The 19,976-nt window shown below is 43.4% G+C and overlaps 1 protein-coding gene across 6 annotated transcripts in view; it reads left to right on the top strand.

Moving 5' to 3' along the window:
* dgkz (diacylglycerol kinase zeta) overlaps positions 1 to 19,976 on the top strand; it is a 549,506-nt gene that overhangs the window by 403,244 nt on the left and 126,286 nt on the right. For 5 of the 6 annotated variants that reach the window (XM_033039211.1, XM_033039212.1, XM_033039207.1 and 2 more), the window contains 2 exons: positions 5,096 to 5,140; positions 6,214 to 6,283. In XM_033039211.1, the coding sequence (XP_032895102.1) occupies positions 5,096 to 5,140; positions 6,214 to 6,283 (115 nt within the window). The remainder of the gene's footprint in view (positions 1 to 5,095; positions 5,141 to 6,213; positions 6,284 to 19,976) is intronic. The other variant, XM_033039210.1, reaches the window with a different exon arrangement.

Genomic DNA, 19,976 nt, shown 5'->3' with positions numbered 1-19,976 from the left:
TTTGTCAGATCTCTGGTGCAAACCTGTCATGTGCAACTCAGTACAAGTCAAGTCAAGTCAAGTGAGTTTATTGTCATGTGTCCCTGTATAGGACAATGAAATTCTTGCTTTGCTTAAGCACACAGAAAATAGTAGGCATTTACTACAAAACAGATAAATGTGTCCATATACCATGATATAAATATATACACACATGAATAAATAAACTGATAGTGCAAATAACAGAAAGTGGTTGGTAATAATCAGAGTTTTGTCCGAGCCAGGTTTAATAGCCTGATGGCTGAGGGGAAGTAACTGTTCCTGAACCTGGTTGTTGCAGTCTTCAGGCTCCTGTACCTTCTACCTGAAGGTAGCAGGGAGATGAGTGTGTGGCCAGGATGGTGTGGGTCTTTGATGATACTGCTGTAAGTTTGATGTACACTGCACTCTAGGAAGGATTTTCCAATCTGAAACCAGGGAGATAAGAGCCGAGGAATCCTCGCCTTTAGAGCTGAGATGGTTAAGCTGTGTTCCAAATCCCATGGGGAATTGGGAGAGTTAAATACGGTGAATCGGGATCTGCTCATTGGGAAGAATCAGTAATGTTTAGGTCCAGTTGTTTGGAAATTGATGAAAGATACAAAGTGGATGATGATTTTTAACCAGGATGCTGCTAAAATGTCATTAATGTCCTGGAGCCAGCTTCAAATCCCACTGACATCTGATGGTTCCCTGCAGCCTAACAGCAGGTTTGTGCCGGATGTTATTAAAGTAATAATCTCTTGATTTCTAAAGAGCCACATGCAAACAGGCACTGGGTAGATTTGATCAGTGATGATCAAGGATTGGGAGAATTGAGTTTTGATTTGTAAGCCACTAGGTTCAGCACAGGGAGAGAGGGAGCTGTTCCATTTAGGCAAGCTTTACTTGAAAGTATTGAGTGGCAATTCTCATAACTAAGACCAAAGGAAGACCTTAAATGCAATAATTTTTGTGAAGGTTGTTGGGCTGGGGGGAGGGTGTGTGTCTGGTGAGGGGACATTTCAAACTTAAAGAGAAAGGAGAATGCAACAATGTTGGGTAACAGAGTGGGTAACATCAACCAAAATCTTTCAGGATGTTGCGTTGTATGCGGGTATCATAATGTACCTAGAGTCCAAGAAGGGAAAAATGACACCAAGGTAAAACTGAAGACTTTTTATCTGAATGTGCATTGTATTTGTAATAAGGTAGATAACGTAGGGTGCAAATAAAAATAAATGGCTGCGATCTTGTATCCTAAAGACACATGGTTACATATTCCAGGTTACTTAACTTTGAGAAGAGATAGGCAAAATGGAAAGGTGGGGTGACCCTGATTTTAATGAATGGAATAAAGGCGGTGAAGTTGAAAAATCCTTGCTCAGAAAATCGAGAGGTTGGACCAGTTTGGATGGGCTGAGCAAGAGTGAAGGGCAGCAAACATTGGTGAGATTTATCAGTAGTGAATGTCATGTAAGGCATTGTATTAATTAGGGAGCTAGTATCAAGGCTAATACGGTAATAGTGGAAAATCTTACATGTAGACTGGGAAAACCACATCTAATATTAGTGTGGAGGATACATTTATGGCAAGATGAAATGATTGTTCTATATTTTGTGTTTTGTTATGGTGAGGAATGAACAAAGGAACAGGCTATTTTGGATCTGGTACTGTGAGTATCTGATAGTTAAGGAAGCTTAAGGGGACAATGATCCTAAAATGATAGAATTTTATATAAAGATCATGTCATTTAATGAAAATTGAAACCATGCTCTTAAATCTAAATATTAAAAATTCGCAAAGGCAGGAGGTGTGAGTTGGTTATTCATGATATATTGGAAAAATGTACTTACAAAAAAGTTGTAAGCCAGTAATGGCTAACTTTTTAAATATTTAATTTATAATTTACAAGTTGCATGTATCCGTTCAAGGCAAAAAAAAAAAACACATGAAAAGTGGTCCAGCTATGGTTATCAAGAGGAGTTAAAGAAAGTATTAGATCAAAGGCAAAGGCTTATATCATTCCCCCCCAAAACCAGTAAGCCTGAGGATTAGTAAATTTTTACAGTTCAGCAAAGGAGAACCAAGGCTTTGATTAGGGAAGGAAAAATAGCATGTGAGAGAAGGCTAGAAAGAGTCCTCAAAACAGATTATAACAGCTTCCATAGGTACACAAAATGGGAAAGGTGATGTTAGCTGAATGGACAGCTGTCATGTGAGGAGAGGTTGGGCAGACTTGGCCTGCATCCACTGAAGTTAGAAGAGCAAAAGGGAACTTGACTGAGATATAAATGAACCTGAGCAGTCTTGACAGAAGGGGTGTGGTGAGGATGTATCCTTTTGTGAGAGCGAGAATCACCGGTCACTGGTCAAAAGTGGTGCAGCTAGCAGAACTGCTGCCTCGTAGCACCAGAGACTCGAGTATGATCCTAACCTCGGGTGCTGTCGTTGTGGAGTATGCACGTTCTTCCTGTCACTGTGTGAGTTTCTATCGGGTGCTCCAGTTTCCTCCCACATCCCAAAGACATGCAGATTTGTAGGTTCATTGTCCTCTGTAAAAAGAAAATTGCCCCCAGTGTGCAGGAAGTGGCTGAAAGATAGGGATAACATAGAACCAGTGTGAATGGATGATCGATGATCAGCATGACTCGATGGGCTGAAAGGTCTGTTTCCATGCTGTACCTCTAAAATTAGACATTTTAAAACATGAAATATTTTTTCCCAGGGTCATGAGCTTTGGAACACTCTTTATCAAAGAGAAGAGTCTTTGCATATTATTGATGCAGATGTGGATCATGGGCCGCGGAACTGGGGATTGTCTTTGGCTAGACATGTTTCAATGTCTCTGGCTTTGGACGAGAGGCGCTGCTGTGCTCTGAGCAACCTGGTCGTGGGTGTTGAAGAGCCGGGGCAGAGGGAGGGATGGAAGCAGAAGCAGCGGCAGGGGCAGATGCGGACGGGGAGCTGGGGCTGGCGAGTGTTTGCCGGGCTGGCGAGTCGCTTGCTGCAGCTCCGGCCATGGAGCAGCCTCAGTGCAAGAGGCCCGGGCCGTCGGAGGTGTTGGAAGCGTTGCGCCGCTGCCGTGAGAGTCTCTGCGGCAAATTTGCCCTAGTGACCGGCATGGACCAGCCTGCGGCTCGGTGCATCCTGGAGGACAACCAGTGGCTGCTGGAAGCAGGTACCAAGCACTGAGTAGAAGCGGTGGAAGATAGTGGCCTTCAAATGGGGGTGGTTGGAGAAAGCATCCTGCTTGCCTGCTAGATTTTCACTTACTGAAACTGCAGGAAAAATGTTCCCCATGGGAGTCCAGAACCAGGGATCACAGTTTAAGAATATGGGGTAGGCCATTTAGGACTGAGATGAAGACAAACTTTCTTCACCCAGAGAGTTGTGAATCTGTGGAATTCTCTGTCACAGAAGGCACTGGAGGCCAATTCACTGGATGTTTTCAAGAGAGAGTTACATTTAGCTCTTGGGGCTAACAAAATCAAAGGATATGGGGAAAAAACAGGAATGGGGTTGATTTTAGATGAACAGCCATGATCATAAGAATGGCAGTGCTGGCTCGAATGGCCGAATGGCCTCTTCCTGCACCTATTTTCTATGCTTGAGTATATGGCAATAAAACTCGACCACTTGATTTTGAAGCATTCATGCATGGAGGAGGTATAATATAGTCATAGAGTGATACAGTGAAAACAATGCCCATTCCCGCAAACATGTCCCAGCTACACTACCTGCTTTTGGTCCATATACCTCCAAACCTGTCCTATCCATGTATCAGTCTAACGGTTTCTTAAATCTTGGGATGGCTGAGAAATCACCAAAATCTAATGACCTACATCCTAGGGTTTGAAGGTGATGGTTGTGGAGATGGTGAATGCACTGGTGGTCATCTTCCTAACGTTCGTGGATGTTTAAGCAACTCACATTAGTTTGATGTCGGTAACTGTAATCCCACTATATCAGAGAGGAAGGCAAGAGAAAATCTAGAAGTATTGCATGTTTACCCTGACATCAGTAATGTAGACAAAAATGCTGGAGAAACTCAGTGGGTGAGGCAGCATCTATGGAGCGAAGGAATAGGTGATGTTTCGGGTCGAGGCCCTTCTTCAGTAATGTAGAAAATGCTGCGATCTATTGTTAAGGAAATAGTAACAGAGTACTCAGAAAATGCAAATAGTCAACATGATTTTTTTTGACGTTGTAATTATAGAAAATTCTTAGGGGCTTGGTAGGGTAGAGGTGGAATTGATCTTGCTCCAGCTGGAGTGCCCTCAAGTGTGGCATGGTCTAAAGAAGAGAGATTGGGCATTCAGGAAAGAGATGAGAAGAAGTTTCAAGTGAAATGTAGTTAATCTTTGGAATGTATGAACACATGAGAGCTGATGAAGCTCTGTTACAAGATTCAAAAACAAGACGGATAGATTTTTAGACATGAAGTAACTTCAAGGAAATGGGCCATAACCTTCTTGGATGATAGAACATGCTCAAGGGGTTGAGTCTGCTCCCCTTGCTGATATTTGCTAGAAATCTGCTATTTCTTATTTTCTCAGACCAAGTGAAATATATCCCCAGGGCTCCAGAGCTGCTATCTAACTAGCTTCAGTTATTGTGTAGGAAGGAACTACAGATGCTGGTTTAAAAAGAAGATAGACATAAAAAGCTGGAGTAACTCAGCAAGACAGGCAGCATCTCTGGAGAGAAGGAACGACCCATTCGGTTATTTATTATTTATTATTTATTATCTGCATTTCATGTTTCTCCACCCCCCTTCCCATTTCTTGGCAGACTCTTTCCATTCTTATCACAACCCACCCCTTGTCAAACACTCCCTCCCCCCCACCGTCCCCCTGTTGCCACAGTTGCCACACCCTACGAAACATCGGTTGCTAAGGAAGAGCTTGGTTAGTGCAACTGATTCCTGCAAGATGCCTGAAAATGTCTACGTCTGATTACCTTTGTCCTGCTGCTTGCAAGACACTTCTGATGTATTGTATTTGTATCGATCTTGAGATAACAAAATTCAGTCAGGATGGGTACAAAATATCCCTCAGTTGTTGATGCAATGCAAGATGTTCTACTCTTCCACAGGACTTCCCCCTGGTCCATCCCCCGCTCCAGCATCTGATCCTGCAGGTTTGTGACATCGCTTGATGGCATGTGGTGATCTGCACCTAAAGCTTTTCCCAACTGAGCATGAATACATCTCCCTGTGTGCACGCTGGCAAGGGTTGCTGTAGTCAGTTGTGTGGGCTGTTTTATGTAAACGCCATTTGCATGTGATCAGTGGGAGGTTGGTTTGCATGTGTTCGATGGTACAAGAACAGTTAAAACATTGTTGTTTGTCAGTGGCCAAACCTCTTTGATGCTAGAACATTACATGTTGAGGTTTTTTCTCCTTGGAACACAAAATGAGATCACAAACCAACATAAAGGAATTTAAAAAAACATCCACTTTGTGAAGTGTTCCTCAGTGTAGTAGTGTTAGGAGACTCTCCAACGCCACTGCTGCCCAATCCCATTTAATAAACTGAGCCTCAGCTGTACAGGCAGGAAATGTGTGAAATATAATCCAGACCCTCTCACCATCTGAATCCTGAGAATCTGATGATGATGCTATTAGAGATGATGCCAGCCTCAAAATCAACAGTTGTTTCCCTCATTTGTACTACTTTCATTTCACACATACTGGCTTGATCTAGTCAAAATAGTTGGCCTGTTTTGTTGCCTTTGTTACGTTGGATGCCTGTGGCTTCTTTATTGATTATGTCTTCTTGCCTTGATGTTGGTCTTGTCCTGGTTTTGATCTATGCATTGTGTTGCACCCTTTGACACTGTCGTGAATTCACTTGTTTCTGTTTTGAACAATGCCAAGTAGTGGAAGATTTAGCAAACTAATTAACGTCTGTAAGGAACACATTATGAACATGCTACCTGCAGCCGCATCCATGTGTGGAACAGCCAATAGAGTGGTTTGTTCTTTGGGACGGGGAATCTTTGTGGGCTACCTTGATCTACAGGGGCTGTGTGGCAAACCAGAACATAAAACCCACATTCTCCTCACCAGTGTGGCTCGGAATGGTTCAAGTCCAATATATTCTCCATCTTAGAGATGGGAACAATAAACCAACATTGTACCCCATTGTACTTTATGGTCACAAAGAAAGTTCTTTTATGTACTAAAGGGTTCCTTTCTTGTCCCTTTGCAGGAGGACAATGGCAACAAGTCGAGAACCTTGTCTTCACAGAAGCTGTCTCCAAAATGGTGTTTTCTGGACTGTAAGTACCTATTTCAAAGGCTTTATGCACACTAGAGAAGCATTCTCATTGTAACTGGATTTCCCAAATAGTTGAATTACTTCAATTTGTCAAATGCCTTTGAAGGATTTGGAAACAAAGGATTGTTTCCTACCTTGGCTTGAAGGGTGGTGATAGAGGGTTGTTTATCAGATTGGTGGCCTGTAACAACTGTCGTGCCATAGGTTTTGGTGCTGGGTCCACTGTTGTTCGCTATTTATATTAATAATTTGGGCTGAAACTTTGGGCTGGAATTTTTTCTCTGGAGCTTAGGAGGCCGAATAGTGACCTTACGGGTGCATATGAAATCACAAGGGGCCTTATCACAACCACAAGGGTGGATAAGGTGAACAGCCACAATACTATATTCACTAGGGTGAATATTTAGATTTAAAAGGGGGGAGCCTTTTCACATTGACAGTGGTGCACACATGGTACAAGATGCCGGATTACGGAGTAGAGATAGGGGTTACAACATTTAAAAATAAATTAGGCAGGTACATGGATAGGTAAGGTATGGAGGGATACAAGACCCTGGACAGGAAGACATGGAACAGAATTATGCCAATCAGCCCATCAAGTTTGCTCCACCATTCGATCATGACTGATCTATTTTTCTCCCTTTCACGACTTTTAACCTTTAATGCCCTTACTAATCAAGAACCTCTCAATCTTAGCTTTAAAAATGCACAAAGTCTTGGCCTCCACCGCCATCTGTGGCAATGTTCCACAGATCGACCACCCTCTGACTCAGTTAAGCAATTTGTTTGGCATAGATTGGTCCTTGAAAAGGGAATTTCAAAGGAATGAATATTGGATGCAAGGTGCACCACCGAAGTGCACAATCCCTTTTAACGGACAACGCCAAAGCAATAAATTGCTGCACGTTACGATCACCATTACAGTGTGCCGACCATTTTTAGATATATGTTATATCCAGTCAGTGGTTTGGAAATAAATCAGTGGTTTGGAAAACAGGTCAACACTGAAACAATACTGCACTTATCCGTCAAGCAGGGAGTTAGATGTGGCCCTTGTGGCTAAAGGAATCAGGGGGTACGGAGAGAAGGCAGGTACAGGATACTGAGTTGGATGATCAGCCATGATCATATTGAATGGCTGTGCAGGCTCGAAGGGCCAAATGGTCTACTCCCGCACCTATTGTCTATGGTTCTATGACTGCGTCCAACTGCTGTCTGGTTCGTTGATCGGTTTGCTAGATGTGAACTATTTTGGTAGAGAAAAATGCTCACGGCAGACCAAACGTGTTAAACAGAAATTGGTCAGATATTGAGCTTTACACAGTGAGAAATCATGTGAAATAATCACTGAATTTTAAATGAATGTACCTGCATGTTATACTGTTTAGTTTGGAGATACAACCAGATAGTCTGGTTGATACAACCAGATTAGTTTGGAGATACAACCAGATAGTCTGGTTGATACAACCAGTTTAGTTTGGAGATACAACCAGATAGTCTGGTTGATACAACCAGATTAGTTTGGAGATACAACCAGATCCACTGAGTTCGCACCGACCCGCGATTTTTGTTACAGATTTGACAATTTTGTTTGGCGGCCAATCAATCGTTGTCTCTAAGGGGGTTGCATCCAATCACCAACCAGCTTGCTTTAAAATTCCCGTCCAATCACAAATAGATCTCCTCCCGTCCAATCAGCCGCTGTCTCCAAGGGCATTGTGTCCAATCACATAATGCAGTTTAATGGTAATTAGCTGCTACGGTAAAGGTTGGAAGCAGCGGAGCTACTGACAGTGAAACGGGAGGGAGCGGGAGAGATTCACACAGTGTAGAATCCATCACACCCTAGTGTACAATTTCATAATATATACTAAATAACTGGGCTGACACACCTTGGCTGGGAATCTGGGGTTCACCAAAATTGTTCCCAATTGGGCCCCGCACCCCCTAAGGCCGGCCCTGAGAGTAGGGGCCCCGCCATCAGTTTTCTAATTGGGCCCCGCAATTCCTAGCACCGGCCCTGAGCACAGTACCTCGGTCTTACTGTGTGTGGGAGAGGGGGAGAAAGAGACGTACACTCACAGAGGCAGAGTCTCTCAGCCTGTGTAAGAGGGAGGGAGAGAGAGAGAGAGAGGCACACACAAGGTGGATGTGAAATCTCACCTGCCTGTTTCAGTGACAGACACCCGCCGTCAGTAAATGAAGACACCCCCATCTGTCTCCCCCTCCTCTCCCTCGACTCCCCCACCTTTCTCTCCCAACTCCAGTCCCGTCCCGACCCCCTGGGAAACTGAATAGAGCAACAGTCAACTGCTGCCTGTGCGCTGATATGACAATAAAGGCTACTTTACTTTACTGAGTTAAAGAGTTCCCACGGTAGACTGTAAAACTGGGACCCTGGTTCTGGACTCCCCCAACACCGGAACCCTTCTTCAGACAGCCTAATCGGAATTGAGTCTGAAGATGTGTCTCGTCCCGAAACATCAGCTTTTTTTCTCCAGAGATGCTGCTTGACTCGCTGAGTTACTCCAGCTTTTTGTGTCTGTCTTCGGTTTAAACCAGCATGTACAGTTCACTCCTTACACGGGTCTCTGTACAACATTGATTGGTAGCGTTCCGGACCCCTGGACCCGAGGACTCCGACCTGTATCTCTCAAAGAAGTACATGTGAAAAATTTCTCACGGACCATAAAAATGCGTAACCTTTCAGTAAAGTCCCTTTTAAAGTCCCTTTTAAAGATTATAGTTATTTTCTTGAATCTCATTAACATAACTCATGAATAAGTTGATGTCCATATGCGGATGCAAATCTTTATTTTTATTTATTTTTTAAATTCAATCCCACATAAGATAATTTTTACTCACCTTCTGTCCCCTCTGTCCAGCTTCCGGGTTCACCGTTCGCAGGAGTTCCCACGGTACCCGCAAGAGTTATTACGGATATCGCACTGGCCACTACGTTCATATAATGTTGCAATACTCAACCACAAGTGTACAAGTCACTCTTGGAGAAATTCAAACTTTCTTGAATTTTCTCCCGAGTGACCAAGTTACACGATGACCTGCCGTCAGCGCTACGGTGGTCCACGGTGGTCCACGAATGCCGCACTGTTATCGCACGAGGTTCCCACGATGTTAAACTCCGGTTAACTCTTGCGTCAAATCGCCCCGTGAAAAGGCCGCTTGAGGCAGCAGTTGTTCTGCTGTGCCACTGTGCTGCCCCTGGTGGTGTTATATTTGCTGGTGTTATTTGTCTTCATTTGATCTTTTGGATCCTTCTGTCATTTTACTTTTCATTTGGTTTTGTTCCTGGTGCAATAATACTGATCTCTGCAGCATTCTCGATCATAGCCTGAAGTCTACCTAATCTGCTGTCTCGTCTAGCAACATTCCTAGCCAGTCAGTCTGCAACAAGGTCTGCTTATCTCCTGTAACAGAAGTTCTGACAAAGATCACTGGTTTGGGGAACCTGTGTGATTAATTTTCTTTCTACCCAGCCAGGGTATGAGACCAATTGTGATGCTCATTACTCTCGCCTAAGATTAGGCATTTGACCCAGGGCTCGTATGGTGTTCCTTCTTGATTGGTATGGCTCAGTGCCGCAGCCCACTTTGAATTTACCTGCTGAAGTGAGAGGCAAGCTGCATGCTTTGATGCTGCAGTAGTTGTAAAAGCAGACGAAGAATGAAAAAGAATATGGACAACATGTTGCAGGATTATTCAGACCAAAGAAAGTTACTTGAAAGTAAGCAGTAATAACCATCAGTCCTCTCTGCAAAATAAATGGTATCAAAGCAGAGTTGAGGATTTTTCTTTTGAAAAAATCCAGATGTGTCGAGAGAGGAGTTAATTTATGAAGTACCAGAGAATATGATCCAGAGTATGAAAGTGAAAGAGAGCGTAGTCGGAAAATAGAAACAAGCCTGTCAGCAAATGAAGGAAAGAGTTAAAAAAAATAATACAACTAAACAGTTGAAGCAATGAAGGGCAATGAGTGTGGGAGTAAAGAGCAAAACAGAAGGAAACAGAACTCCGGAGAGGGGAAGTTTGGTGGTCCTGGCTCAATGAGCTGACGTGTACTAATACAACAATGTTTAAAGTATAAAAGATGGCACAACACATCATAAAGAATGAAGCCCTGAGACAGAGCAGAGATTTCTGGAGGAGTGGGTCGTTTTTAAAAGATAGAGCAGGAGGGAAGTGGGGGAGATGCTAGAGAACCTGGGATAAATAACCTAGCTCCCGCAAACGATTGTAATATAATTCTGAATTTCAAAATTCAAAATTCTCACATAGTGCAACACTATTCGTGTGATTACTGGAGAAGTGCAGTGCAGCCCGCCTGTCCTGCTTGCTAAATCTCACAATACCCTTGGAATTGAATAGGCAACTGGTGTAGGCAGGAGTTTAAATCTTTTAAAACATTTTAACACCACACATTTTGAGTTCAATTTGCTGACCTCATATCTTCATTACTAAGTCCTCAGATAATATGAATGAATACAGAATATTAATTTCCACAGGGTGCAGTTGTTCAATTGATTTCCAGCAGTGATGTTCCTCTGTACATTATAATTAAGTTGAAATGTATCTTGATTCTCTCATGATATATCAGACGTGTTGTGAAGACTTTCTGCTTGGTAGCCATGAAACTAGAGAATTGATCCGGTCTTGGGCTTGTCCTCGATATAGTCATGCTTTTTTTTTTGCTCATTCCTTACATTTTAAATACCATCAAGACCTTGCCTCAGGAAGCCTAGTTCATTTTTGTCAATATTATTTACAGTCTTTGGATTAAACACTTATAGCTTTGGCCTTCAGCCCAATGATTTTCTCTACTGACCATCAAGCACACATTTACACTATTCCTCCACTAATCCCATTTTCTTCTCCCGCATTCGATCAACTCCCTGCAGTTTCTACCATCAATTTACACACCAGGGACAATTGATAATTGACAACTTACCAGCCCACGTATTTGGGAAGGGGATAAAAGAGCAACCAGGGGAAACCGATACGATCACAGGGAGAACATGTACACTCTGCTTTGGCAACACTGGAGGTCAGGATTGAACCTGAGATACTGGAGTTGTGAGTCAGTGCCTCTACCACTACATGGTCCATTTGCAGCTGATGAATTACTGATGCATTGAGGCATATCACCGCTGACTGCCTCAATTTGTCCTGTTCCAGCTCCCACACATAAAGACATGATAACGATCCTCTATCTAGTTTCTGTGGATGTTGACCAGGTGTGGAGAAAATTCTCCTGCTCTTAAAATTAGTTGTTATGGGATCTTTTACTTCTATCTAAGGGGGCAGTGAGGGCTTTTGTTTAGGAAGGAACTACCGATGCTGGTTGAAACCAAAGATAGAGTCAAAATGCTGGAGTAACTCAGCGGGACAGGAAGCATCTCTGGAGAGAAGGAATGGGTGATGTTTCAGATTGAGATCCTTCTTCAGACGGGTCCCGACCCGAAACGTCACCCATTCCTTCTCTCCAGTAATGCTGCCTGTCCCACTGAGTTACTCCAGCATTTTGTGTCTATCAAGGGGCTTTTGTTTGGTATTTTATCCAAATGACTATATGTCTGTAGAGCTGCATCGGTACTGCACCAAAGTGTTCCTCTGGGCTTTAAATGACACTAGACCAAGTGCAGACCCGTTGGGTCTGCTCCCCCAATGCAGCCGTTCCCTACCCGTAGCCCCCACGGGAGACGTGGTCCTCCAACTCAAGCCGGTCCCGAACATAAGATTCCAGCACTCAGCAGTGCGGCTGTTTTTAAATGGCGCCTTTGAGGCGAGAGGTGGGCGCCAGCAGCCGTTATGGTCGCTGGCCAGCAGGAGGCGACAAAATGAGTGAGTGGGGGGTGGGGGGGGGGAGAAGGATTTTATTAAAAATGTGTACGTAAACACGACAAAATTTAATCAGGAGTGGATACTTGGAATGAAAAGTGAAATCTCTACCGAAATGGGGAAAAATCTCGGCGTTTCTGCTTCTGTTGTTGCCGTAGCAACGAATCAAAGGCTGGCACCCACAAGTCAGGCACACACACACACACACACACACACACACACACACCACACACACCACACACACACACACACACACACACCACACCACACACACACACACACACACACACACACACACACACACACACACACAGTTTTAATATTATATAGATGTCAGAGACAAAACAATCAATGAATGTTAGCCAGGGTGCCTCATTTATCAACAGGAAAGTGGAAACTGCAACATACTGTTTGTGGAACATTTTTAATATTGTAAAACATGTGAAGGCAGTTCACAGATGCCTCAATAAGATTTCACATCAAATCAGTAAATTTTAGGATAGGTGATCAATGATGTATGTGTTAAGAGAATGAAGGGGTGCAAAGAGGGTATTCTAGAGCCGAAGGCTGGGGTGGTCTGAGGAAATAGACATGCAGGGGAGATCTCAATGGTACTTTCCAATAGTACATTATCATCACATGTCCCCATACAGTTCAGTAACAATCTTATCATACTTAGCAACAATCATACTTAAATACTAAAGTGTAATAATAGTAACGTACACAGAGGCAGTACTCAAGATTCACGATATTTCCAGCGCTGTCTTGTATCCTTCAAATTCAAAGTTGTTAAAAATGTAGAGTCTGAACTTGCCCATGACAGTCTGTTGTCCTGGCACCGGCACTGGGTTGGAGATCTGAATTGAGGGAATGTAAAGTACTCAGAGGATATTGCTGCTGGACACGGTAAGTGTTAAGACATGGAGGATGAGAAAACCAGGATAAGAATTTTGCGTTGAACACATTTCAACCTGCATAACAGGAGGCCAGGGCATGATGTGAGAGGATATGGGCAGCAGAGATTTGGAATAAATTTTATTGAGGTTGATGGAAGTGTAAGTTGCTTATGGGACTGGAATCTATCAGACTCCGTTTCTTAGCACACCATAAACTACCTGTATCTATTCTATCACGTCCAAGCCTCCACGTATTGCTTCCCAGTTTGGAAAGCCTATCCTCAGCGCATCTGGCATCAACTATTCACCAGTCGTTCCCAACATAACCCAACTGTAAATCTCACGAGCGATCGGGTCAGGTACTCCGACTTTGTATTTGTTTTAATGCGCTGCTGTGTTTGGAGTCGGGTGCGGTTTGTGAAGTTGCCAGTCTCTATTCAGAACACTAGCTGCCAGCTGAAAGCAAATGGAGCAGATTCTTGAGATTTTGCGTTGACCACCACATTCCCTCCTCAAAAAATATAAACTATCCCTCCGAGAAGAGGCATTCTTTAAACTCTAATTTCCTCTGTCTTTTCTAGTGCGAGTACTTGGAATCCAAGACCTTATGTCCTCCGGGGCATTGTTCCCCTTTGGCATTGACAAAATGGATGCCCTCATAATTTACCGTAAACCTTTGACCTGCAAGGTCAGTCAGATAGAATCCTTTCAATGGGTCTGTGGGAAGCAGCCCTCCAGCAGAGCTTTTGTCTGTTGAAATCTAGTGCATTTCTTTCCTCCCAACATTTTGCATTTCAAAAGGTAAACCACAGTAAACGTTTAGAATCTGATATAGTTTTGTATTATTTTGAAAATTAAGCAATTACCAGGCTGTACCTCACTATTTTTTATACAAATGTGCCTATTTTAAAAAAAACTAATTTTTGCCCTGTTACGAGAATTTGACCCCCATGAAAATTGCACACTTGTAGCAGATGTAATCTCAGCTGCCCGAGATACAATACTAGTTAACAAGTGAGTGTGGCTGCTCGGTTGGCTCTGTGGTTAGCTCTCAATTTTTGAGAGTGTTTTTTTTTCCCTTGCCTTTAAATTTGTCTCATCTCCAGTAACAGCTGTGCCTAATTATACGTCTGGCCCCGGCAGGAGTTTCAGATTTGCTAATTGCTGCTCTTTCACTCGACCTAGCTTCCCGTTGTCCTGAGACTCAGCGTTGGGGCGAATCATTGCCAGCAGCTCACCCTGGTGGCCTGTAATCGCTTAATGCTTTCCAGAGTGTCTCAATAGTTGCTGACTTGCGATAATGGAATCCTATAAGCACTGCTGTGCTCAGACTCAAGATAATTAAAGGTACTCTTTATTACATGGGAAGGAGGAGCTGAAGGAAGACTTGACCAACAGCCGTGCCTTGGTCTAATTTGACTTGAAGCGAGGGTCTTGCGTGCAATCTTTATTTAGCCGTCCCACTCCAATGTCCGTTTTATGTGATCAAGGTCTGGATGGAGAATGCATTGTTCAGATTTGTCCAGTCTATTTTCTACTGGCCGCAAGGGGCTACTCAGGAATCCACTCCTAGCTAGTAAATAAAAAATGAGTTATATACTTGTCATTAAGCACATGATTTCAATACCTATTCAACAGCAATTGTTTATGAACCCTAACCTTTTTAGGCATTGGATATGGAAGTTTGACAAGCAATGTGTGCAAGTGTCAGTTGATTTGGAATATTTTATTTCCTTGTCAAATGGTGATAAATGGTAGTTAAGGAAATATACATGTGAAAATACTGGCATTCTGTGTAAGGTTCCTTTTTATTAAAATCAGTGTACCTGACGTAAGCAGTGCTGTCTTTGACATCCCTGTGGCCAGCAAAAAAAACTTCTGTTCAGCAACAGTTATCCAGCTGAGACTACATTCTAACTCCATTTGGTAGAGTTGCCGTCTGCAGAAAAAATATTTCAGGGAAAGGAGGATGATAAAATTAATGAACTGTAATGGGAAGAATTGTTATCAGGTAATTTTGAGAACCGAGAAAGCCATTTCCGAGAATAAAAGTGTCCTTTTGTCTTATCCGAACGTTAATTTCTTCGCAGCCTTCCATTTTATTACAACGCATTTTCCTTTTTGTTAGGAAAGCACCCAGTTCACCTTACTGGGGTAATAGCTTCAATGATTTTGAGTGATCGTGATAAATGCTTGCGGTACTTATTTCATTAGGTATTACCTGCTAAATAAAATTATTCTGGCCTCATGTCCCAAGAAGGTTTTTTTTTTAAATAATTGGAGTAATTCCCAATAATTCCCATGTGTTATGTTTTAGAGAATGTGGGGACTTAGCTTTATATTATTGAAGCTTGCAAGGATAAATTGTGACAGGATATGCACAATGAATATCTGGAATAGTGTGATTGGACATGGAAATGGTTGCAATTGAATTCTAATGTGGAAAAATAAATGATGTTCAACTGCATGGAGCTGTTAACAAAACACCCCTAGGCATCTGAATTTCTATACCATTGTCTTTGTTGTCCTCCTGAGAGGTCATTTGGCTCTTTTGGTTTGAAGTCAGCACCGTTTGACAGCCGGTACTCCCTCCGTGGGTGTGCGTTGAGTTTGCTGATCTTACTGACTTGGCTCTTCAATGGGGAATGCCAATTTGGGTAAGATTTATAATGTCTCTGCGTCTGTGGGACCCTTCAGGAATGAGTAGTTACTGTCTTGGTGAAAAATGAAAGAGAGGGGATTTAAAGCGACCATGATAAAAGACATGTGCTAAAGACATGTCACAAGTTTGTATGAATAGGATATAGAAAGGCGGGAGGGCAGCATTTGTGGACTACAACTTACAGCTGTGAGATATATGGTCCGTCCCAGTATGACTGCTGCCATATCGACAGGGCTTACAGAGCTAAAGGGACATATGCGGGGGAAGGGTTTGTCATCAATCATAGGATTCTAAACAACCAGTGATAAATTAATGTTGCCTAGAGCATCCAACTAAATCATCTGCTTGTTCACTTGGCTTCAGATGACAGGGAGACCACAAACAAAGAAAGGAATACGTTATTAAAACATGTGAATACATTCACTGCTGCCTGTTTAGACGAGTCAAAGATCATGAGGCACTGCCAATACCTTAGAGGATACAAGGTTTAACTTTTTGTAGAATGTCATTCTATGGTTAGAATGAGAGATAGCTGATGATGAAATTAGAGGAGCTTGTGAACTGGCTGGTGGAGACTCTTGCTGGTAACTAAATATCAGGCAGGAGAAGGCCAGACTGAAAAGTTTGGATTGGCTGAAAAGGGGGATTTAAAACAGCTGCACCAAAGCATTGCAGTAAGAATAGACTCTGGCCAGTGGACAGGTGATGCTGACCTCAGCTGAACCCATCACATTTTACAGCAGAGGGATGTGCCATTGGCTATAATTTCCCTGAGAGTAACGAAGGGGAAAGATGACCAATTTCTGTTGAGGATAGAATTTGCAAGATGGCACATAGCAAAATATGAAGCTGTCAGGCTTTAGGCGTAGGATGAGTGGGATGTTGTGCATGGAAAGGACAGGTTGAATAGGCAAACCAGACCTATCTGCCGCCAAGTTCAAGTTCAGTTCTCCACAAACTCTCAGCAAACCTGTGGAGTCTCTGCCAATGATTCTGCCTCAATTTCTGTTTGTATTACAGTCCTCTGCAGCTGTGTTGTTAGATAGTTTGAGATCCCCTGATGCCTCGAGTTCCTTGTTCTCCGCAGTGGCAACAAGCTTCTAGAACCACCTCTCTTTTACATATGTTTTTATTCTTTATTTTTTCTGGTGGATATTTGCCATCTATCGCACATTCTGAGGGAAGATCTCTCAGAAACCACCCCATTAATGAAATTGTTAGAACGGAAAGCTCACTACTTGGGTTCCGAGCAAACCAGATTGTAGCTAAAAGAGTTTTGCATGATTTATGGAGTGGTCCTAGCGAAGAACAAAACAGTTTGAACTCCCATTACAGTTAAAAGAAAACCACTGCAATGAACAACCACTGCTTTTGTTGTTATTGTGAACAGATGTACAAAGTGTGATGGAGCACATGAGGATAAGTATTCTAATTGAGAGACTGAGATCCAGGTCTGTGGTTTTCCTTTCACCCTCTAAGTGCTGGATGACTTATGCCCCATGCAGCGTCCCTGCCCAGAACCTACCTGAATGGTGTGTTATGAAACATTTCTATTATGAACCCCAAATATCCTTGCTTCAAATTTTGCCTTGCTCAGACCATAACATGAGAACAAAAGAAGATAATTTGGCCACTCTTGCCTGCTGCATCATTTAGTAAAGTCATGACAGATTGTTTGCCTCAATTGTCATTTTTGTGTCCTTGCCTATAATGTTGCTTCCCTTCATATAAAAATAATCTAACAATCTTGCCTGCATCTATTCAGTGACTGCCTCATTCACTGGGTAGAGGATTTTCAAAGATAATTTCATGTGATAGGAGCAGAATTAGGCCATTCAGCCCATCAGGTCTACTCCACCATTCATTTATGGCTGATCTATCTTCCTCTTTCAACCCCATTCTCCTGCCTTCTCCCCATAACCCCTGACATCTGAACTAATCAATAAGAGGATTTACCATCCGCTGGGTGAAGAATTTTCTTCTCCCTATGGAGCGAAGAGCAAACTGCAAGAGGGATTCAGCAGATCGGGCAACTGAGGGGGGGGTGGGAAGAATTGTCGATATTTCATGTCGAGATCTGCATCAGGGCTGATGCAAGGTGTCTCGACCCGAAACACTTAGCAGTTCCTTTCCACCACTCAGGTTCTGTCCGACCTGCTGTGTTCCTCCAGTAGTTTGATTTTTTTGCTCCAGATTTTAACATCAGCCTTCTCATGTGGCTCTCTTCTCGCTTCTGTATTGACTGGCCAATCCCTACTCTGATCTCTGGCCTGAGATGTCAGCGAGGGGAAACACCAGCTTTGCATCTTCCCTGTAAAACCCCATTAAAATGTTGTCCTGTTCAATGAGATCACCTTTCACTTTTTTAATCTTGGGAGAGTATATTTGCCCAGTTTTCCCAGTCAGGGATGAATCTGGTGAAACTTTGCTGCACTCCCTCTGTCACGACCATATACCTTCTTAGATAAAGAGACCAGATTTGTGTATAATATTCTGAATAGGGTCTTAACAGTTCTGTCATTTTGGAATATCTGGAAGAAATAAAAGGGTCACCTCATATTCTGTTGAATCTCTATGGCATATTTTACTTGGAGGCAAGGATTCCCTGAATCATCAGCACCCTTCACTCCAATTACAAATGCCCACATGGCATTTATACTTCAGTCTGATTTTATTGAAAATATTTCAAGGGATGACAATTGTTTTCATGGAAGTTTGGTCCTTGAAAGTCATTTGGCCATATCCAGCTATTTTAAATATATTTATCACGTTAAACCTCACACACCCATGAAACCTCTTTGTAGCTTTAATCATTTATTTAAGAAATTAAAAGATGTGTGACTTGTTTTGCTCAATGTGAACTAGTCCTACAATTCTCACGCAGCGTTTGAACGTCTAACCATTTACCAGTCACAGGAATTTGGAATTCAGACTCTGGGATATTTCTGTTTTTGCCCTGAGAATATAAAATGGAGCATACCTACAGAAGTCTGTGGATTAATCCTGTTCAATATTTTTTAGTATTGATTCTTCTGATAAGAATGCATACTAAAACTCTATTTAAAAAATAATGTATTTTGATGTTGCATGAGTTGAGAGGGAACAACTATGTTATCATGGTTTTAATCCAAGCTCAGCCTAAACAGAGGATCTTGCATCCTGATTAGCAGGGTACCAGTTCAGAATCAGATTAGTTTATCATCATTCACTCTACTCAAATGACATTACTCATTCACATGAAGACCATAGATTAAACAGTATACCATATTTCCCAGCAGAGAAGACGCTATTTTTTACCCGAAAATAAGGCCCAAAAATGTACCTGCATCTTGGAGGCCGAAGGTTAGATTGTTAGCCAAGAAAGATAGACTTGGCTATCCCTCAGTACAGCGGTTGTAAAAGGACAGCGCCGCTGGGGGTGGGGAAAGAGTTCCTTCCACAGCGTGTGGGTAGTCTGGCCTGGGTCAGCACGGCAAAGTAGCAAACATGGGGGAGGGCAGGAGCGTTGAGAAGGAGGGGGTCGGGGATCATGCTAGCAACTCACTCAGTAGCTCGGGTGGCTGCGAGCAGCCGCCGGGACCAGACAGCGCTCTAGGATCTTCCTCTGTCATCCCTCTCCCTCTCCCTCTCCCTCTCCCTCTCCCTCTCCCTCTCCCTCTCTCTCTCTCTCTCCCTCTCTCTCTCCCTCTCGCTCTCCCTCTCTCTCTCCCTCTCCCCCTCCCTCCCCCCCTCTCTCTCCCTCTCCCACTCCCTCTCCCTCTCCCTCTCCCCCTCCCCCCCCCCCCCCCCCCCCTCTCTCCCACCCCCTACGTCTCTCTCTCCGTCTCTCTCTCGTTCCGTCTCTCTCTCTCCCCCTCCTCCTCCCTCTCCATCTCTCTCCCTGTCCGTCCGTCTCTCTCTCCCCCTCTCCCTCCGTCTCCGTCTCTCTCTCCCCCTCTCCGTCCCTCTCCCTCTCCGTCTCTCCGTCTGTCTCTCTCCCCCTGAGCCAGGAAGTCCCCGTCCTTCAGACCTGAACTGCATAGTGCATTGTGGGACAGGTGAAGATGGAGGCACCACGGTCCTCATTGCCCCCTGGAAGGCGTTTCACATCTTCCTTTCTACTGACTAAACCAAACCATTGATCCTGTCCCGCCACCCTTTGTCCCGCAACTCAAAATGGGGAATGAGAGCAGAGTTACGGGATATAGAAGAGTCCCTGGCGAGAGCCTCATCTATAGTAGAAGACAGGTGCGTCTTCATTGCTGGGAAATACGGTACATGAATACAACATTAAATACGAC

This window comes from Amblyraja radiata, chromosome 20 (genome assembly GCF_010909765.2).
Source record: "Amblyraja radiata isolate CabotCenter1 chromosome 20, sAmbRad1.1.pri, whole genome shotgun sequence".
In the NCBI taxonomy this organism is placed as follows: Eukaryota; Metazoa; Chordata; class Chondrichthyes; order Rajiformes; family Rajidae; genus Amblyraja; species Amblyraja radiata.
This window is presented reverse-complemented; position numbering and strand designations above follow the sequence as displayed.